The 23669-nt window shown below is 34.8% G+C and overlaps 1 protein-coding gene across 1 annotated transcript in view; it reads left to right on the top strand.

Annotated features, from left to right (window-relative positions):
• Positions 1–23193, top strand: part of LOC129233407 (sialin-like) — a gene marked incomplete at its 3' end in the record, with an annotated part of 52727 nt that extends 29534 nt beyond the window's left edge. Inside the window, exons 2-7 of the mRNA XM_054867436.1 lie at positions 2447–2499; positions 3745–3941; positions 11192–11420; positions 17390–17520; positions 22807–22956; positions 23061–23193. Of these exons, the coding sequence (XP_054723411.1) occupies positions 2447–2499; positions 3745–3941; positions 11192–11420; positions 17390–17520; positions 22807–22956; positions 23061–23193 (893 nt within the window). The remainder of the gene's footprint in view (positions 1–2446; positions 2500–3744; positions 3942–11191; positions 11421–17389; positions 17521–22806; positions 22957–23060) is intronic.
• Positions 23194–23669: the final 476 nt, after the last annotated feature.

Here is a 23669-nt window from a genome sequence, read left to right as displayed (position 1 = left end):
TCTTGAAACCAGCATTAATTTATTGTTGCCATATTGACTTTATGTGCTATGCTATAGCGTTTTGTAAACGACAACTGTTTGTAATATAATAAAAGGTATACATACCATTCGAAAGGTGATTTTTTGATGAAAAAAAAGTAAAATACACGTTTTCAGTTACATATTCTGTATTCCACGTTATCTTGCAAAATGTTTCAAAAAAAAAAAAAAAAAAAAAAAATCACATTTAAAAAAAAAAAAAAACTTTTTAAATATTTCTGTTTTTTTTTTCTTTAACATGAATGATAATGTCAAATATACCGTTAGAAAGCACGTTTTCTCCTGATTAAGAATCACTAATAACATATGTTAATATTAAAATGCAAATTCGAGTTACAGAGGGCAATGTAGACTCGCATCACAAAACTTGGTGGCTATATTGATGACGTCATCAACGTCGCTAGAGCGCCCGAAAAATTTGTATCCCGGGCTTTTTGGGCTTGTCTACCCATGTACTATCTGAATCCAAAAGGGCGTACTGGTAGCCAGCTGTGAAATTTTTTTCAGCTACCTGACCCCACCATAATCACTCACACTAGTGAATCCAAAAGTGATTGAGTTCCGTGGTCACTTTTACTGCTGCTGTTCGCTTTTTGGACCTTACAATCCACTTCAATACCCAGCGGTCTCTTTTACTGAGTTTCTCTTTCCGCCCACTATTTTGCTTTGCCGAGCATGTCTTACTGAGCTTTGTTTATGCTGTCCTGACTTTAGATACTGTACTTTTAGAAACGCCAAAAATTTGAGATGTTTCAATTACACTTGATTCAACTAGATGCGCTCCATCAATTTGGCCTCTTTTAAAATTTGAGAGGTCCGACATTTGACACGTCTAAAAAGAGTCCAAGACTTCCAGAACTTCAACTAAGTCGCTATTTACTACCAGAATATATACATTGCTAATTCTAAATAAACCAAATGTCTAGATTTCTTCTTTATTACGTACGAAGCGCATTCTAAAATGTCATTTTTTTCACAGGTGTTTCCATTATTTTGATAACTACCTGTATTATATATGTGTGCACAGCCGTTCTGTATATCTACCCCAGTTCATATCTATATCTATCTATTTGTCTGTCCACCTATCTCTACCCTTCCATTTGTGTGCATTTATGTACGTAAATTAATTGTGCGTAAAAATACTAATGTCTGTATCCATACATTTGTGTATTTATACAAATGTATTTGTAGATTTAAAGTATTTATAAATTTGTGTATTATTATATTTGTGAATGTAGCAAACATATATACTATTTGTCAGTTTATCTCCATAAATTAAAATGCCAAGATCTAGCTATTTATATCAAATTGTGTAGATGTCTATATGTATGCATGTGTGTATGTGTGTGTGTGTGTATGATTGAATGTATGTATGTATGAATTTATTTATTGATTAATTTTTATTTATATGTCTATGAGTTTCTCTATCTACATCTCTGCGTGTGAATGCGCATGTCTGTATCACGAGAGCAGAAAACTTTTTTCACAAAAACATTTCTTAAGGCCTATGACTTGTTGATGTTTCAAGGTATAGTTTCAATACGCTTTCAAAAGTTTTTTTAATTCTTTTTTTTTTTTTGAAAATAAAACTGTTTATTTCCGTATATACTAAATAACAAATTAGTATGCCCTACATTTATGTCCTGACCCTAAATAGTATGGCTCGAATAAGGAGAACTTAAACCTTGAAATGCTTACTTTTTTCTATGGAGTGCAGTGCGCAAGGGACATGTTATTGGCGCTGATTTCAGTTTGATACCTTTGCAAAACTACTACAAAAAGCAACCCAACTCAACTCAGCGACATTTACCCTTCACCTATTACCACCAAAATGTTAATATTAACAAGGTCATAGTTCAACTTATCAAAATCACACTATACTTAAAAAAAGTCACAAGTTTATCAAAGGAGTGCAGTGAAAAAGAGAAATGCTATTGGTTCTGATTTGAGTTGGATACCTTTGAAAAATTACTACTAAAGCAACCCAACTCAACTCAGCGACATTTACCCTTCACTTATAATTACACTGTTAAAAATTTTCCGGAAAATTTACGGTAATTGTTACTGGCATCCATGTTGCCAGTAACTATTACCGTAAAAATCAAATGTTACTGTAAAATTTTACGGTTTCCTCGGTAGGCCACAGCAACCAGTTGGCGCTGGGATCGCTTATTTCTCCGGTATAAATTACCGTAAAAATCAGCGATGCGTCGGCGATGCAATTTTACAGTAACAATTACCAGAAAATCTTCCTGAATTTTTAACAGTGTACAAAAAGGGGTAAACATTATCAAGGTCATAGCTCATCTATATCAAAGCCACTCTATTTAAAAAAGTCACAAGTTTATCTATTGAAAGATTCTAAATTTCACTTCATTTCTTTTAAAGACAGGAGGATTATTTCCAGCGACGAAGAGCAATCCTACATTCCTGATGACAAGGACGATAGTTTCCTACGATGTAAGAACCTTTCCAAAATTCATTCTTCAGTAAAATCAATGTTTAAACAATACTCTACTATTTGCCTTTTATTGTGCAATATGTTGAATAAAACGTAGAAGTAATGGAAACCAATACAGAGAAAAATGCTACGTCAATAAAAATCTGCAGACAATGCGGAATTAAGTTCGATAAATGGTCTAGCAAGTATAGATCTTTTTGAAATTGCTTTATTTTCTTCGTATGCCAATTCAGAAATTTTACATTTGTCTTGAAGCTCCGTTTCATGGCAGTTTTTCGTTGTGGTACGATTATATAAGAAGAGAAATCCCTAGCGCGGATATTTATTTTATATGTATTTAAAATCTAAATCTTAACTATGCTAAAGATTTCGCTAGAATATAAATTATACATGCTTAAACGTAATTTAAAAGGATTTTGCTTAATGAATTGCTTTTTCAACTTTTTTCGAATACTGTGTAGTTTATGTTAAATAAATTCGTTTGTGCATAAAAAGTAAAGTAAGAGGCAACAACGTCAAATAACACAAATTGCAGATTACGAAGCAACTGCAAAATTTCGACTCTACTACCTAATTCTCACCAAAAACATATTGTTATGCCAATTGGACTTTATGTAGTACGCTTGAAAAAAAAAATTAATTGTTCGTGCGTAGAATTGATAAATTTACTTAAAAATCTGTAATGCATCATGCAGTGTTCAGCGAACTGGGGCTGATCTCAAGTATTAAACTATAAAAAATGTCAAAATGAATTTTTTCACTCAACTTAAAAAAAAAAAATGTATAATTAGACACACAGTATAGCTTGTAGAATTCACTTGCTAGCTTAATTTTATTTACTGCTTTAGAATTAATCTTATACAATTAAAAACTGAGCGTATGTATCTATGTATGTACTTACGTCAGAGTTACTTCTGCAGAACGCCAGTGAACTAAATATCGAACCAGAAATCGATAGATTCGTAACTTCCCCTTCTTTATGTTTGGCTATTTAACATGATCTTTTGATAATAATTAGCGGGGATATCAATTAAAAACTATATATATATATATTAATAATGATACTTTGATTTCCATATAAAATCCCTAGTTTTCAAAGGTTTTCCTCCATTCCTATTATTATTCAGTGCTTCATCTCAAAGTGAAGCAGCGCACCCCAAATTGCCAACCTAGCTGACACATGCAACAACAATAATAACAACAACAATGTTCAACTTTATTAAATTAAAATAATTTTCTTTCAGTATGTTTCCCTTGCAGGTTTGTATTGGCTCTTATGGGATTTTTGTGTTTCTTTGTTCAAAGTTCGATGAGAGTATGCATAAGTATCGCCATTGTCGCCATGGTAAATTGGTCTGCGGTAAATAAAAAGCGTGATACAGCCCAGGAAGCCGTTCAAAAGTGCGAGTATCCAGGAGAAAGCGAAAGAAGCAACGATGAGGTAACTGCATTGCTAACAGCTATTCATTGTCGTTTTATCATAATTGCAAAACCTTAATTGTTGTTCGTTTTTCAGGAGAAGGCACTTCGCCCCTCCTCCTCGAACGCATAGTTCCATTTTAGGCGGGGGTGATCGGTACGCAATGCACGCGCTTCTAAAGGAGACAACCTGACAGCCTTAATTTGGGCGTGCATTTTAATGTGCAAAAAAGTTTTAGTGTCCTTTACATCGCTTGCTTCACTTGTGTGTTGTCATTTTAGGTATTCCTACATTTTAAAAACTGCTGCTTTTGCAACAAAATGCTATGATCCGAATATACCTTCTGCCGAAAACAGCGAAATAGAATCATCGGATACCACATGACAAGGGAGGAGTCAAGTGCCTTATTGTAGAAAACGGACAATACCTTCACTTTCAGTCAGTAAACCACAAAACTGAACATCAGTTATGGGCCTAGTCACTACTTTGAATATTTTATCTTTGCTCATGGTGCGCATGCGAGAGACAACATGTTTGTTGCGTATGCTGACTCGTTATTAAGTATATGTTTGGTAAATGAATAAACCGTAAAATTGGGCCGTGGTAGCCTGGCTGATCGGTAAGGCATTGGACCCGGGACCGGAGGGCCTCGGGTTCGATCCTCGCTGGTCGAAGACCCACCGTCGTCATTAATGGGGACTGGGCGACGTTAAATATGCTCGTGGTCTCAATGTCCTCCAAGTGAAACGATACCTCTGGGGGTGCTAGTACTAGGTAGCTATTAGCTCCTGGACTAGTTCAAAATTCTCACTAACTGTTCGATCCGGTGACGGTGCTGCCATCTATCGGTATATAAAATAATGGAGGCAAGGCACTTAGTATGCAGTCCTCGACATAAATACAGTTGAAGTCAGTTGTGACTCTGAATCGAATCGAATCGAATCGAAAATTGCAGTTATTTTTTCTACTGAGGAAATTGATAGTATGGGCTACTTGAGGAAAAAGGTTCAGTATCTTTTAATTGTAGTTAAAGTTGCACTAAAATTTTTTGTGTAACCTTACTCCATAAAATCGGTAGCACCTTAGCTGCCTCCACTGTTCTGGAGTAACTTAGCTGATATAATGGTGTAAAGTTACACATCGCTAGTGGAAGGTTGCACCATGGTCATGTTTCACCAGTATTTTCTATATGCTTACAGAGAAATTGCTCGAAAGGTGACACATTAATAAAAATTAAATTTTCATTTAACTTTCCTGAACGATTGATCAAGTTCATGCTTTTTAAAAACCAACGCATACTAATTATTTATTTAATTTTATATACAAACTAGCTGTGCCCGACGCGAGTTGCTACGCCAACAAAAAAATACATCATTATACTGATTTTCATGACAATCAGTTGAACGGGGCAGAAGTTACTACTCTGCAGTGCCACCTGGTGGCGAGTGGCTTCAATGAGCATGTTATGCACCTTCTCCGTGGAAAGATACATATATATAGCAATTTTCATAATAATCGGTCCAGGTATCAAGTGAAGCCGTGACTATACTCAAATTTTGTACTCACGCAGTTTGCAAGATCAATCAATCGCTAAAAATATCAAATAGAAAAAGTTTTAAATCCCCCCGTTGCATGAAAAGCCATAAAACAATAAAGAAAGAATTTATTTGTTCAAACTCAAGAAAAATGGCAACAGCTAAGTTCTTATCGATGAGATCTTTCACGCGAATTAATTTCTGCAGCCGATAATTTTATTCGTATTTATCCAATGGATTGTGACTTAAATTGGAATAAAAAAGGAACTATCGATCGGATTTTTTTCGAACTGGTCTATAAACATTCCCAGTACCAAAAATAACAAACGGCGAAAGTTTCAGTCAAATCTGCCGGGTAGTTTTTGAGTTCATGGATGACATACATTCATTTTTATATATATATAGATAAGACATTTTTATTGCACTAAGAGAGGAAATGACCTGAGCGAGGTTCGAACACGCGATGCGAGTCTCACAGAAAAGGCAGCTTTTACCGCTCGGCTACCAAGGACAGCTTTCGTTCAGCTAATAGGAATTTAGCTGCTTAGCACCGATTCTGATTTTTACGCATGCACTTTGAATGCTAAATAAACCATAGTGCACGGTTCCTCCAACAATTTGAGTTTTTAAAATAATGATGTTATACACAATTCAGAATTCGTGTAACATTACATCCATTAATACTGGTAACCAAACACATTTTTTTTTTACAGTGTAGTGAAAACTTATACAGGAGCTCTTTTTTATGTACTTATTGCTTTGTTTCTTGGGTTTATGCAATCATTTATATCTTTTCAAAACGCGCATGGATGATATGTATGAAAAAATATTGAGGTGCATGCTTCATAGCAAAAAATAAATGCAGGTATTGAGTGATACAAAGTCTTTTTGGTTCTGATGGTAGTATTTATCCCACCTGATCCACCGATACTAGATCACTTGCAAGAATCCAGAAACATTTAAGAAATCCCGAAGTTTTTCCGTAGAAAGAAGTGTTTATTTTTAACCGACTTCAAAAAAGGAGGTTATGACTTCTTTCGTCTTGCGGTTTTTCATGCATGTTTTCGCATTAATCCAAGAATACTGAACCGATTTGAAAAGATCTTTTTTTGTTTGGAAGGGCATACGTACTCTTTCCAGATGGTCCCATGTTAATTTTGTCTGGATCTGATGAGGGGTCTCGGAGAAATCTAAGAAACTTAAAATTTCATACGTTGTGGCTACGTAGATCAGCTTTCGTCAGCTGTGGGAAAGGTCACAGATCACGTGGTTTTGGCGTAAACGGTGCATTTTTTTGACGGAGGAATCTCGTCTTAAACAATATTTAACTTTCACGCATCGGGATGTTTGATTTTTACGGCGCCGCCTGTGTTAACTTTAATTATAGTCTTACTAATTTATTTATTACTCACATAGCAAATCAGTAAATTAAATGTATTTTGCTACGAAAATAGCTGAACTAATTAATTTAATATAATTTTTTTTTGCTAACAAATAACTTCATTTAGTCAGCAAAGTTTTTAAAAAATATTTCAGTTAAAAAAATAGTGTTCAATTCAAGGGGAATTGGAGACAAAAATTCTTCCTTCCCGCTCCCTCCGACGATTAAATTTATATTCCTTAATAAATATATCGTAACTGGTGTCCGATTTCTGAAGTTTGACAAGTATTCTAGATTTATTATTTTATGACGCCGTCAGTTTAATTTATAGTTATGGCAAAACTAATTAACAGACTTCGTTGGAATTTTTTTAATATACTAATGCTCTCCGATTACTAGAAGACGCCTGGACCGATTAGGAAAATTCTTTTTCTGTTTAAAACGGTATACTTCTCCCGGTCGTCTAACGGTCTTCCAGTCCGGGCGTAAGGGATTCTAGAGAAATCGAGGGAACTCTTCAAATTTCTCATACTCGCACTTTGTTGTTTGGTAATTCATAGCGTCTCACTTAGTGAAACGATTTTTATGTTTTTTTTGTTTAATAGATAGGAGTGATCTAACTTAGGTCCCAAACCTTTGTTTCACCCCTATTTGTTCTTTAGAAAAAAGGTATGGGCAAAAAACAATAAACTTCATTTAATTTCAATATTAAACGACTAAATATAAAATCCATTGTTAAAGAAAGTACCAATATTAAAAAGTATTAATATTAATCTGGGGTGCTCCCTTGAGAGCAGAGGGGGGGGGGGATTCCTTTTTAGGGGGCTCTTGCCTTAGGGGAGTACCCCCTAAATATTTTCCCTGTATTAATTATTAGTAGTTATATAGCAAATTTTAAATAAGGACTCTTCTGAAACAAACAGAAAATTCATTTAGTATCATTGCTCTAGTAGTATTTTGATCTTCATATGTACAATATCACAGTAGAAACTCTGTTTCTAGTGTGGTGTTGATCTATAACGGGGCCAAGTAAAGAGAAATGTGACTTTTTTTCACGAGGAAAACCATTGTCATTTAAATAGTTCTAATTAAATTATCGTACATATAAATCCTGGAGAGGAACTAAGATCAGTTTTTAGTGCCAATCATATAAAATGTTATGCGCATTAAGATTTTTTCTTTTTTTAACCGACTTCAAAAAACACGTTCTCAATACGTCAGAATCTTTATATGTCCCCAGTAAATTCAAACAAGCATAGACCAATTTGGAAAATTCTTTTTTTTTCCTCGTTTGAAAAGGTATATACTTCCCAAGTGATCCCATGGCTATCAGGTCAGTGTCTGAAGGTGGGAGCCTTGAATAATCAAGAAAAGTCTTCGAATTCTATGGGCAAAGTTAAAGCGATTTCTGTTGTTTTTTAGTGACTCGTGATTTTTGTTTCGGAAAGCATATACTTTGCTAAAGTTAAACTGATGCTGAAGACAATTTTCTTTGTTAATGCGCATTCGAAAAAGCTTTTCTTCACAGTCTTCGGAAGTCTCCGAGACTCTGTGCTCTCTTTCTTTCTCTATTTTGCTCATCTTAGCTGTTTTCAGACTCCTGTGCTCGACGCTTTCTCACTGGAGGTGTACGTAAGGAGTGTATCACATACTCTATCCTACGTACTTATTTTATATTTTCTCCACTAAAAAGCAAAAAAAAAAAAAAAAAAAAAATTTTTGAATAAAAAAAAACCGACTTCAAAAACATAGAGGAACTAAAAAGTAAAAACTAATTGGACATACTAACATACGATTTCCTACCCAAACGTATAAGACAAATTTATTTTACAATTCCTGTACAAAAATCATCTAAAGTAAAGACCCAATAAACACTGATTTTAATTACAATACGATGAATTATTTGAATACCTAACTAATTACATACGATCTCTTAATTTTTAATAACCATTTGAAGTCGGGGCCTCCTATAAACTATAAACTAACGTAACTGACAACCCACCAAATCCTGTGTTTAACACTAATTTATCAAAACGCAAAAGTCTTTAAAACTAAACCTACTCAGTTATGTCTGGTAGGGAACAGTATAGGAGGCTCCGACTTCAAATGGTTATTAAAAATCAAGAGATCGTTTATAATTAATTAGGTATTAAAATAATTCATCGTATAGTAATTAAAATCAGTGTTTATTTTATAGTTGGGTGTTTAGTTTAGATTATTTTTGTACAGGAATTGTAAAATAAATTTGATTTATACGTTTGGGTAGGAAATCGTATGTTAGTATGACCAATTATTTTTTACTTTTTAATTCCTCTTTGTTTTTTGAAGTCGTTTTTTTTTTATATGAAAATCATTTTGGTACAACATAAAATGTACTGCATTTGAAATACATTTGTTAAAACATTTCGTTGACATTACTTTATTTATACAATCACCTCAATAGTAAAATAATGAATCTGTTGCCAGAAAATTCATGAGACTAACATTTACATGACTTACATGACATACGCTCTCCTAGATGATGCTTATGTACCATGCCTGCATTAGGATACCTAAAGTTAATTTCTTTAATATTTAGTTTTCGTTCTCTCTTCATTAGAATAGGGTAAAGGAAAACCTTTTGAAAAAATGCATTTAAAATCAGATTTTGTCTGCAGTTTAAGGGATCTAGAAGCTAAGTAACTGTATGTGGCCCAATTCATAGAACTGAATCCCACTTGGCCCATACAATTCCGCTGAAACCGATCGATAAATCATGGTAGCAACTTCCCCGTTTAGGCACTCAGTAACGATTTTAGGTTTGCAAGTGCATATTCTACTACAATCAAACTCGCTTATAAAGAGACCTGATTTAACGAAGAACCCTTGTTTAATGGAGCTTTTAACGTTTTTTAATGACTTGATTTATTTACATGGCGGAATATTTTATATTTTAACGGAGCTTTTAATCTCTTATAATTTACTTGACACATTAGTTTTCCATTTTGAAGGAATATTTAGTGTTACTTACTGGTTTTCTTAAATTTATTTCACGGATTGTTTTACATTTGAATGATTTTAAGTGGCCTAATTTATTTATCTGTTTATTTTATGTTTTGATCATGTTTCATGTCTTGTTTGAAATATGCAGTGAAGTGGTAGGAACCTCACAGAATCCTTGTGTTTAACACTTATTACCAACCTTAACATGGTGGTTTATTTACATGTAAAGTCTTATGAAACAGCCTCCTCTTAGAAATAAATAAATTCTGCGTTGTTTCATTTAAAAGTTCATGAAAAAAGTAGTGTATGGTATGACCAATCAGTCTAGTTTCCATATAAATATGACCAAACATAGTTGGGGCAAACCTGATCAGGAAGCATTCTGAAGGCTACACAGCTCCTAAGTCACTGAATTACCAGGTTAGGTTTTCTCCAACTATAGGTTTGTCTCGACCAGCACTAACTCATCAATTCACTTTATCTACCAGTTTTTTTGGTACTCTCAGCTTCAATAAGATGACATCTGCCTCTCGCTCGGTTATTCACTATTCCTGACTGAGGAATTCTAATAAAAACGAAACTGCAGGCTCAGGATGTGATAACCGGGCTGTCTGGTATATTGCATGTAGTTCTGGGGCCTTAGCCCTAGCTTAGGAGCAGTAACTTGCTGCTAAATTACTAAATACAGTGCTGGCCAAATTATTAGACTAAAGAGTTTTTTTTGTTTTTTGTACACTATTTTCACTAAAATGCTATTTATTTTACTGTTAAAGTACAGTACATACTGTACACTGATTATTACGTTACGTTTAGCATAATTTAATGTTTGCAGGTGGCAGCACTGTCTGCTTTGTTTATGTTCTTTGTTTATCTACCTACCAGGAACATAACCTCAATCAGCTTAAACAGTTCTTTTTATTAGTGTTATATTTAAAGACTGTTATATTTATAGTTAGTTTTAGGTAATTAGTGAGTATGTGTATGTGAGTTTATATAATAGTGAGTATAAACAATTGTTTACCTCCTTTTTTAAAACGTTAAGAAATGGTGTAACCCTTGTGAAAAGTATGCCAAAAAGACTTAAAATGCTCATCAAGAACAAGGGAATGCCTATTAAATATTAGATAATTATTTCACTGTTCGTTAATGTGCCTATAGTTATGTAATCAATAAAGAATTTGCTTTTAAAACATTCTTAGTCTAATAATGTGGCCAGCACTGTAGGTTAACCAAAGTTCCCAATAGTAAGAAGGTAGGTTCTAAAACCCTGTAAGTTACCCTATTCCACTCTGGCTGATTCCTCTTTACTTAAATACGTCTTTTGAGGGCTCTTCCCCCATCGATCACAGCCATAATAAATGTTTTACTTACAGGACGGACCCTTCGAGTGGGATGCTACTACGCAAGGACATATCCTCGCCGCTTACTTTTATGGATACGCTGCTACGCAGATGCTGAGCATCCGCTTTGCGAATACCCTTCGTTGCAAGTACATCATCTTTACTGGTACAGTGTTGGCCTCTGGTAGTACGATCTTGATACCTACTGCGGCTAAGTATGACCCGTTTCCTGTGATAATTGCGCAGATTATCAGAGGACTTGGTAACGTATGTATCAACAACTTACGTCTCTTAGCATTCATAATGGTACGAGGCATGTTTTTAAAGTAAGTACCGTTTTGATATAAAAAAAGAACGAGTACAGATAGAGCAAAGAAATTAATTGCACAAAAATCTACCATCCTTACGCTATTTTTTGACATTGCTCCCGTGATTTTCCAAGCATTTGTCATAGCGTGGTACAGGTTTTTGTATACCTATTCATAGAAAATTGCCGCCTGTGTAGTCAGCCATGAGGACTCTTACAGGGCGTTGGCTGGGGCGTTTTTGAACATCCTCTGGTCTGCCCTCACCTCGCTCGCAACATCTTTCATTTGTTTCGGCATCTAAAGTCTTTCGTAGGAAGTCTGTGGCACAACAGCAATAATGAGCTCAGAGAACATGTTATCCCATGGCTGACTACACAGGCGGCAATTTTCTATGAATAGGTATACAAAAACCTGTACCACGCTATGACAAATGCTTGGAAAATCACGGGAGCAATGTCAAAAAATAGCGTAAGGATGGTAGATTTTTGTGCAATTAATTCCTTTGCTCTATCTGTACTCGTTCTTTTTTTTATATCAAAACGGTACTTACTTTAAAAACATGCCTCGTATATCTCTATCTATTAGGGTTCTTCCACCTAGAAGCGGTTATTTTCATGTCCTTGTTATAATTTACGAATGTTTTATGACTCACACATACCTGTAGGGGTTTAAATACTTTTCAGGATAGAGTTTAGCAAAATAATTAAAAGTGAAATTTCTATATTTTATTCTAAGTATCTCTAGTGTAAGTCTTAAGTACCCAACTGTCATTTCCTCACTTGTCCCCACTGTTAGTAAAAAAGGAAAAAAAATATTTCTAAGCCAAACACACAATAAGTTTCCATCTTTGAGGTTTTTATTTTAAAATATTGAAGAATTTAAGTTAAAAAAACTCAGTAAAAATTAAATTTTCATTCAAAATTTGTTTGCGCAATTATTTTTAAGTTGCTCCCAGATGTTACTGTCTTTCCCACACAACAGTTGCCTTTCCCAGAAACGCAACAAAATAATTTTTTTTTCAGAAAAAAGTGCAGTAATTTATAGCTGGAAAACTAGAAAAATATTGTAGCATATTTGCGTCTTTAATTCGTGGGAAATGTTTTGTTGGAATATGAAAGTATAAAACCAGATAAGATTTTTTTGCATCCGTCATTTCCTCACATCTGTTTTTACGGTTAAATAAAATAAAATATTGTATGAAAGTTGAATAAACTCAAGTTATTACTTCCTCGTTTAATAGCATTTGTATGCGAATTAACTCAACTATCAATTAGGCATAATTACTAAAATCCAATACAAATGAATTCGTCATTCTCTCACTAGTGAAGGGATGACGAATTCAGATGATTTGGGAGTGATGGGCATTTTGCGAAAGTGGGCCTCCAACCAGGGATCGTCCTATTTCGAGTCTAGTGCCCTATCCACTGCCACCTATACTTTCATTCTTGAACGTAACTATTACTTGAAAAAGTTTTGATAGATAGCACTTGAAACCTCTCGTTCACGGACACTCACAGGAGAACAATATTGGTCTGTTTAGGAATTTAGAAATGTGTAAATTAGAAACGGGTTTCAATTTTCGGACGAAAGTAGTAGTGTCTTAACGCACTTTCACTGTAGGGGAATTTGGGGCAAAGTGAAATATTTATGATAATCTACCTTTTTCAAAGACAAAATCTGAAACTTGTTTTGGATACTAACGAACACAAAAAATAATACTATATTTTTATAATAAAATTTGCATTGAAACATAATTTTTAGTTTTGTTATAAATTTGTATCTTAAAAAAAAGTTTAAAAGTTTCATTTCTTTTTTTTCTGAGCAAAGTGCAAAATTAAATATTTTTCTAATGAAATATTTTTCATGGGATTATTGAAAATGATTTCTAACCCTACGAATGAGTAGACGAAATAATGAATGAAACGATAATGAAATAATAAAGGAATAAATGAATAACAAAATTAATATATGAGAAAAAATGAAGGAGTGAAAAAATAGTGAATGATTGAGTAAATAAGTGAGCTGCAAAATGAATAAATGTCAATGAATTAATTAATAAATGAATACTAGAGTAATTCGAGTAGACCTATTAAATTATTCGAGTAGTTAACTATTTCACTATGCCCCATCCACTTCCCGGTAAATGAAATTTATTAATTGCACTAAGCATCTATATAAATAAAACAGAGAATATATATATATATATATATATATATATATATATATATATATATATATATATATATATATATATATATATATATATATATATATATATATATATATATATATATGTATGTATATACACTGTTCGACATTGAAAATGCAACACCAAGGAGGAGTGTTACGAAATTTATGCAAATTTTAGAGTAGACGTTTAGAGTAGAATTACCGAAGAAATTTTGTTTTTGTCTTGGAGGATACGTGTAACGCGACAGAATGCCAGGCCGCTGTCAACGAAGGCACTTTCAGCAGATAGACGATCTTACGAGGGGTATGGTGATCGGACTGAGAAGGTTTTGTCTGAGGAGGTTGCTCCGTACATCAAATCGCAGCTGATACCCACATGAATACGAGCACGGTGCATCGGCTCTGCCGAAGATGTTGGAACTACGAAATGTGGCAAGATTGAGGGGTGCAGGAGCAGCCAGAGTGACGTCAGAACGCGTGGATCGACGCATCCACCGACAAACTGCAGCAGACCCACGAGTCACTTGTTCCTCGATTCTGCAGCAGGTGCACGATACCCTGAATGTTCCCGTGTCAACCAGAACCATTTCCCGTCGTTTGGTCGCACGTGGTCTACAATCATGGCGTCCGCTAAGAACACTGCCATTGACCCCACAACATACACAGCAACGTTTAGTATGGTGTCGGACTAAAGCAACGTGGATGATAGAATGGCGAAATGTCGTGTTCTCAGATGAATCCCACTTCTGTTGTTCCAGTGATAGTCGCCGCATACGTGTGTGGCGTCGACGTGGAGACATCTAATCCGGCAGTAATTGTGGAACGTCCCACCGCACGACAACGTGGCATAATGGTTTGGGACGCAATTGCGTACAATTCCATATCACCTCTAGTTCGTATTCAGGGCACTACGATGGTCCAACGATACTTGGATAATGTGCTGCGGCCGGTGGCAATCCCTTACCTTCAAGGACTACCTAATGCCATTTTTCAGCAGGATAACGCCCGACCACACAGTGCTCGCATCTGTCAGCATGCTCTCCAAGGCACACAGATGCTTCCCTGGCCACCATACTCTCCTGACCTGTCACCAATTGAACATGTGTGGGATGTGATTGGACGCCGTTTGCAGACTCTGTCCCTGCCTCGTTCAGAAGACAAACTGTGGCAAACGGTTGAAAGGGATTGGAGAGTCATCCCTCTGTACACCATCCGCATCCTTAGTGACTCAATGCCTAGACGTGTTTCTTCGTGTATCGCTGTCCGCGGTGGTCCTTCATCCTTTACTGAGCCAACGCCGTTCTCGCTCAGTATTCTGCTTGCTATCTTCCAAATTCCATCACTTTCTGACCACTCCTTCTTGGTGTTGCATTTTCAATGTCGAGCAGTATATGTTGTGTGTGTGTGTGTGTATATATTCCCTTTATTTCCTATAATTCCACTGTTTACTTAGGATATCAACCAAATTTGGCAGGGAAGTACTTGGGTACTCGAAAAAGAACGTAGGGTTTTTTCGAAAGCCAAAAAAGAACCGAACCGTTCGAAGTTTAATTTTAAGACTCGAAAATGGCGTTTTTCTATCATATGAGGGTGAAAAAATGGTCGCAAAATTATAATAAAATGTCCAAAGAAACCACTGATGTTTCTGCATCAGATAAAATTTTTTCCAATGTTCCAAGGTAATTAGAACGTGAATTAAAACTTTTTAACTAATTTCATGCTAAAATGTAGGTAAGCCTTCAATTAAAAATTCATTGTTGATCACTTGAAGTCTTTCCCACTTAACACTATTCCCTGCAATGGCCCTCCATCGGTTCACTCCTACTACCTTTAAGTCCCTTTTTCTACCCTATCCAGCCATCTGACAGGGGTCTCCCTCTTCGGCGTTTTCCTTCAATGTTGGAAAATGTGACTCTTTTTGTGGGAAATGCACCTGCATATCGAAATATGTAGCCCAGCCACCTAATGCGAGATGCCTTTAAAACCTTTAAGATGTTAGGTTCACCCTACTTGTGTTAATACCTAAATAAAATATTATCAGATAGGTGATGCTAAATAGTGACTAAATATTTCGCCATTTTACTTTGCCCTGCTATTTTACTTTGCCCCGCTATTTCACTTTGTCTCACATTCATCTACTTTTGTTTTGAGTTATTATCTTTTATACATGAAATACACCGCCAGCTCAGTCAATTCCAGCCGAGGACTGCAGTTTCGTGCTTATTAGCACTAATCAGCCAGGCATAGGAGTGATTGAGCTGGAGGTGGAAAACCTCTTAAAGAAGGCAAGAGTGCCAAACAAACTGGTAGCTAATACAGAATTGGCACTGACCAGACGAGTGACCGAAACAATGGTTCGGTTCAACTCGAATATTGAAGGCACGGCAGGTATATTCAGTAAGTTACAACTGTACTGAACAGTAAGGTAACTTATTGAATATTATCTTTTGTGTATTCAATCGAAAATTGATTGCTATAATGTGTCACTTTGTGTGATTTCCCTCAATATCTACCACTATACTCCGTTTTTTTTTTCTTTACCATACAAACACGTTTTTTTTTCTTTGCAATTTTTCGTATGACGAATGAAAACTTTTAAAGGGGATCGTTGTGCCAGCATTTAGAGTCTTGACAAGAAACTGGATTCCCGAGGGGGAAAAAGTCAAGGTTTCTGCCTTTGTTGATGTCGGAAAGCATGTTGGAAGTGCCGTAACGGTTGTAGTCTCAGGACTGATCTGTAGCAGTTTCGGTATGGGCTGGGAATACGTCTTTTATACAGTCGGTAAGAATAGACTCGATTTTGGTTCATCTGTAGATGACAATCAAAATTTAATAAATGTTACCCTTAACAAATACATATTTTTAATCTTAATCCTCTTCTTCTGAAGTGTACATTTTCTGCTTTTTAGTTTATTTTCCTGTAAAAGTAAAGAAAAAAAAATGTACGGATAACCTAACCTGGCAGCATCGTAATACTGTGATAAGATGTGCGTAGTCTTCACAATGCTTCCAGGATAGGTTTGCCTCGACTATAGTAAATAAATGAATAAAAGAAAAATAAATATTGAAAAAAATAAAAGAAAATGAAAATAGAGATTTAATGGAGAAATGTGAATATTGTCTGTTTGTCTGCTACCTTAAGATTAATTTGTGAAAATAAAGAATTTTTAGTCAAATAAATGAAAAATGAGCATTGTCATAAACTTTCCTGAATGTCTTAAATGTTTTATAAAGAGGTAGGACAACGATGTCTCCCCTGTTTCGCCGATACGAAATCTCCCCTCTGTTTTTCAGCTTCAAGCATACCTTTTAATATATTAAACGGGGGAGGGAATTAGAAATGTCGGCGAAACTGGGGATAAACCACTAGTACTTCCATTAATTAAAAATTTTTCAAGATGTTTTACTTCAAGTTATCTAAGCAAAACAGGCCATATTTACACATGTCCCCGTTTTCCTTCCTAATTTACGAAGTTTGGCATTCGTGATATTCAGAGTTTTACAAACACTTTAACAACGTTTGCAGAAAATTAATTTTAACTTTGTGATGAAATAATAGAAAAAAATCATCAATAAAGCGACGATAATTTTTACTGCTTTTTGGTGCATGTATAGCGTTAGCATTTTGTTTATAGCATCTAATGCTGAAATTGTATAATGTGTCGAAAATTACACTGCGCACATATTTGCAATAATATTGTTTTATACTTTGCACTGTTTTTGAAAATTTCAGGCGGAGCTGGTTTGGCGTTTTCTTTGCTTTGGTTATTTTTAATATTTGAAAATCCGAAACAGCACCCTTTCATCACAAGAGCAGAGCTGAACAAGTTAACACCATTAGAAAGTCAATTAGTTCCACCATCTGTAAGTCCACTTAGCTATTCATTGAAGTAGGGTTTCAAAACGCTTCGTTATTTAACCCCCGGAGTAAAAAGGAAAATAGTTTTAAGTTTTACTTGTGTCTCATTTTGTCTGTGGCATTGAATTATCTAAACGGATGAACCAATTTGGATAATGTGTTTTTTTTTAAGGTGCCTTGATTGAAAGTGCTTTTAGCCATGCCTCACCTTTGTAGGACTTTAACTTACCGGAGATGTTATTTAGGTTACGTTCGATGAGCGACTGGTAGCTCACCGGTTAAAATAATGACAACAAATAATGACGTCACCTTCAATGCTTTAGCATTAGCTGACGTCACTAGTTGTCACGTGATCAATCTACTGGTCGCTACCGGTTGAGCTCGTCGAACGAAAGCTTAAAAACCGAATTGGCATTCTTTCGCAATACTGGTGGTAAAAACTTACTTGTGCATTTAAAACACTGGTACCAATCAAAAGAGTGAAATATTTTGCGCACGATGAAATTTGTTTGGAACTTCCAAGTTATACAGAACTGGAATTATAACCTTTTTTTAAAAAGTACGTTTTAAATACAATTCCAAGACTTTTACGCAATTGGTAATGATGTACTTGTTGTCAGATAAGGAGAAAGAAAGTCCAACTATTTAAAATTTTTATCTGTGTCATTTTTCTTTTTTTAGATATTAATATACTTGAAATTACGTTTAGTATATAACCGTGGTTTTTAAGAGGATTTTCAATATCACTTCTTGGTTCCACCTTTGCGACTTGCAAAACTTTGTAGTTCTACTAACTAGTTGTAGACAGCCAAGGATCTAGACAAAATTCTAGATTTAGGTCAATTTGCGCTAGATGTAAACCCAGATAAAGCGGTTTGACTGCATAGGGTCTAGTTCATCTGCAACGGTGGTCCAAAGTTTCTATGCTTACCTGTAGTTCCAGAAAAGCAATGGTTTTTCTCTGAAATCTAACTTCTTTTCCCCTTTTCTTGATGTTTCATTGCAGCATGAGCTAAATAAATGCACTCCCAATATAAAATAAATTCCTCTTCCTCAACATCGTGCTGATAAGCGAAGCAAAATGTGTCGAAAGAGCAAATTTTAAGCCAAAGCTTCAAATTCCAATGAAAACGTCATTGTTGATTGTCATTCTGGAGTCCTGGATAGTACTGATGACAACACCAGTCATGGATCTGGATAAAATTTTGGATTTAGAACAATTCCTACTAGATAGGCATAGGAGCCCATGCAAAGTGGTTTGAGTGTATGGGCTTCGGTTCGGCTGCAAGGAAGATCTAAATTTGTATGTTTGTGTTCAAAATTGCAATAGTTTTCATTGGAATTTATAGCTTTGGCATAATATTTGCACACACGACACAATTGGTGTTCAGTAGCGTAACTACGGGTTTGCAGCAGTGGCGGCATTTCGACTGCTTAAAAAAAAAATTAAAAATTGATCATATGAGTAGAGAAATGCTTTTATATAAATAAAAAAAAAAGTCTCGCAAGAAAAAGAGTTGGAGGTGAAAATAAAACAATCCTTCATTCTCAGAAAAAAAGGGGGGTGGGGGTGGAGAGTGCTACCCATGTTGTGAAATTCTATCCCGATTCATTGAGTTAGCTAAAGACTTATACACACTAGTTGCGCACCAGCGAACGGTGGTGGAGAGTGTTTGTATGATGGATGATTCCATTTGTTTTCGGGGAGGGGACGACATTGTGTCGGGTATAGTTTTGAAGCGTATAGTTTTTCTTAGACTAAGTATTTATTCACATTATAATAAAAAGTCCAATTTGAACAAAATATTGTGAGGCCTTAATTAGCGAATATATAGTACTTTTATTACTTTCTTCTATATCTAATATATAGAAGAAAGTATTGGATTCGTGCAAATTTTCGAATTTCGACGGATTCGAACGTTTTGAGGTGTGCTGAGTCCATTTCGACCATTTTTGGAAAATGTCTGTCTGTCTGTGTGTGTGTGTGTATGTGTGTGTGTATGTATGTATGTGTGTGTGTATGTATGTGTGTCACGTCTGTGTGTGACCAGTTTTTTGTGGCCGCTCTACAACAAAAACTACCGCATGAAATCGAACGAAATTTAGTACACATATGTGCCCCTATGTGAACTTGTGCCCATTAGTTTTTGGCGCGAATTCCTCCAAGGGGGGTGGAGCAATGGGACGTTTTTCGAGTTACGCGTGCTTGCTATTCCTCAGGAAGTTACTGGCGGAATCAAACAAAATTTGGTCCATATGTTGGTATTAACAGGAACAGGTGCTGATTCAATTTTGGTGTCAATAACTCAAACGGGGGTTGAGCTGTAGAACGTTTTTTGTCGTCAATTGTGACTGCTGTATCTCAAGAAATAATGAACGGAATGAAAGAAAAATTTATCGGCAAGTAGCCCTTAGTGGGTATAAGAACTGATTTTAGTTTTGTGTCAACAGCTAAAAGGGGGGTAGCGCAATCACCCGTTCTTTTTTTCCATTTTGAGTGCCCTATCTCAAGAAGTAATGCTACGTTCTGGTTGAAATTTGGAATATATGTGAATCCATATGTAAACAGGCTTTGGTTCTATTTTAACGCCGATCGCTCCAAGAGGTGTTGATTTTTTTGTTTTTTTTTTGCGAATAAAAATATTTTTATTAATGCAACAATAAGAAAGATAAATCGTAATAAATTGTCGTCTGCGTATTTCTCGTGATTTTAATTGTATGGAAATGATTGGAAATATTATCTCAATGATTTAAAATTTTTAACTGTTGCCATCTTATGTTTGTTAACAAATAAAATATTTGTAATTAATTCAAGCAAGGCTTTTAAAATAACTTTCAATTTTCGCTCTTTGCTTTGCTTTTGCAATAATTCAGACATTGGGATAGTCGTCAAGTTTTTGCATGTGTAATTTTGTTTTTGTTGGGAATATTGCTTCCTCGTCAAGCATGGGGAGGGATCAGAAAAAGGAAAAATATAGAAGAAAGTTTCGTGATGGCCACAACATACTAGTTTTTCCTGTATGTAAACGGTCGTGTTTTAAGTTATTTCAGATTAGCAATGTTTTTTGTATTTTCTTTGCTTTCCTAGTTATAATATATATTTTTAAATGCTTTGACTTTTATTTAAAAAAAATAAGTTTTTTTTATTTAGTAAGTGTGTAAATTATATTTATTGTACATTTTCCTATTAGTTTGAAACAAATTCTATTAAAAGTTGAACCTGTTTAAAAAATAATAATAAATAGATTTTTATAAACGGATCTGAAAGATTTTTATTCTCATTTGGTTCAAGAACGTACATTATTTATATTTATTAACAAACTGCAAATATTGAATTTATGTGAAATGGTGGGGGAGAACTAAAATTTTTGGGAAGGGAAGAATTCTGAATATGCCGAATGAAATCCCAATTTTACCGAACGATAAAATTCAAATTTGCACACATATACTAGTAAATACATAACATCTACTGCGAAGAAAAGTCGGGTATCATTGAAAACATTTTTAAAAATAGAAAATAAGAATATTAAAGTTACAACATTTTCTCCTAATTTGTCGAATCAACATGTCAAATGTCCCCTAAAAAGGGAGGTCACAGTGACCTCCGTTGACTTCCCATCGGGGTGACGCTGTGGGGGGAGGTGGGCGCAATATCTTAAGTTCGCCAGGGGTGCCAGACCCCCTAGTTACGCTACTGTTGGTGTTTCTGAAAAGTATAACGTTGGGGAGGGGCAATTTACTCTACGTTGTGAATACATTCAATTGGCTCGCACTGCAATGCAATTTGTCCGAAAAGATCAAAACAAAGTTTAATTTCAAAGGACAAACCATTGCTTTTCTGAAGTTAGACTTTCAACATTAGATTCCGTTTCAGACGATCTAGGGTCCATGCAGTCCAGCCGCTTTACAAGGGTTAACATCTAGTGAAAATTGACCTAAATTCAGAATTTCGTCTTGGTCCGCGACCCTCAAGGTCGAACCGTTTCGTAGTTAGCGAATTTAGTTCTTGTTTTAACTTTTTTTTTTTGACAGCATCAGCTTTTGATAAAACAGGTTTTATTAGAAACTGATTAAACCAACATTGAGTTGTTTCTGCAATTTTAAAAGTGTTTTTTTTCTGAAAGAGCATGCTTAGATTTAACCATTTTTTAAATACTTTGAAAAAGTTTAGTATTTTTTAAAAAATATTTTATGCGCAGATTCATTTTCATTTTTTACGCTTCTGCTTATAACATCAGAAGTCATGAAATGCCGTTCATTGATGCCATCAGCGCAGTGCGCAATATTTTGGCATTAGATAAAGATAAAAATATTATAGCGGAATAATACTTATGAATTTCATGTTTGCTTCAGAAAAGCCTTTATTCAAAATTCTCATTATGATTGCTATGAAAATTACCGCTTAATGACAAGTTTTTTAAAACAATGCGTAAACATTTAGCGTGGCCACGAAGTAGCGTGCCAAAGTGCATCACTTCTGACGTCATAAAGACCAAGCCTTGACATGATGAAAAATTAAATTATAAATAATAGTTGGGATTTTTTTTGCTAATTCTATCAATGACAGTGACTAAAAATAGCATACCTTTGACTGAAGGAAACAACCCTATTCACCCGAATTGAATGGCATGCTATGAACCGCGTTATCTACTAGCAAATGGGGTAGGTTCCGAAATTTTGAAAGTATTTTTTTCTGAAAGAGCATGCTTAAAAACATAGGATATTACCATTTTTTAAATAATTTGACAAAGTTTAATATTTTTAACAATTATTTTAATCTGTGAACATATTCAATTTAATTTTTTACGCTTCTGCGCATGACATCACAAGTGATGAAATGCCATTAGCGCAGAATGCAATATATAATTCGCTTCTTTACTCACATGCGCTGGCAACGATATGGCTGATAGCAAGCGTTTAGCGCAATGTTTAATTTGCTTCTGAATTACCATAATCTGGAAACGCAGTAGACAGCAAGCGTAAGTATTCAGCACGCCAGTGGAATAGCGTGCCATAGTACATCAATTGTGACGTCATAAAGACCACGCCTTATTTAAAAAATGGGACATTGAAAAATTAATTAAAATTTATACGTTTGGAAAAAAAGTTTTTCCTTGGTCCATGTTTTTATTATTATTTTTTTGCTCATTCTATCAACTTTAGTGACTGAAAAAGGTACTTTTGACTAATGGAAACAACCGCATTCCAGACAAACAACAATATTTATGGATGACTTTAAGATTTTTACAAATTCATAAGATAACTTGAAGCGATGTTTGTTCTATTTTCAGAGGTATCTTGTTGCAGCACAAGCAATACTGACATCAAAGACTATTTGGGCATACATAGCGATAGGAATTTCTTCTGCTTGGAATTTATATTTGTATTCGTCAGTTCTACCGTTATTTCTAGCCACGGTACTTAACTACAACATTGAAAAGGTAACTGACTTTTCGGTGCTTTCGTCTTAGATTTGACGCATCATTTTACTGAAATTATTATTTTTTAAATTAAATTGTACTTTATAGATTTTTTTCTGTTGCAGAATGGAATATATACTTCTGTGCCGTTCGTCTGCGAAACCATAATTTTTGTGGTGGCGTTATATTCTTTGGGTAGAGCAATAAGAAGCGAAAGGCTTTTGCCTGCTGTACTGTTTAAAATTTGGTCTTGTATTGGTAAGTGTACAGATTTAAAAAAAAAGATAAAAAACCCATCATCCTATTTCGTTAAAATCACAAAAGAGAAACACAAATTCATTTGCCATTTAGCTAATTGTAATTTTCTTTGGAAAATAAAAATAAACTTATTGTCCTTAACAATATCAATATCCATCTACAAGTACAATTTTTGGAGTTGGTACAAAATTTATCAATTGAAGCATGTTTAGAGTCATAAAAGATAGCATTATCTTAGTAACGTAATTCTTGCAAACAAATATTTTCTTGAAGAAGAAATTACTGCAAACTCTTGGTCAATCAAAATTTAAATTTGAAATTGATTTATGATTATGATGGTTATGTGCATCATTTTCATGCATATTTCAGAAATTGTGCATAACAGCAATGCTAAAACTTGCTTTTGTCGGATGATTTTTACATCTATTTCACATCGCCCACTTCGTTTCATAAGGGTTTTAAAATGATTACACACA

This window comes from Uloborus diversus, unplaced genomic scaffold (assembly GCF_026930045.1).
Source record: "Uloborus diversus isolate 005 unplaced genomic scaffold, Udiv.v.3.1 scaffold_388, whole genome shotgun sequence".
NCBI lineage: Eukaryota > Metazoa > Arthropoda > Arachnida > Araneae > Uloboridae > Uloborus > Uloborus diversus.
Note: the sequence above shows the minus strand (reverse complement) of the source record. Positions and strands in the feature narration are given on the sequence as shown.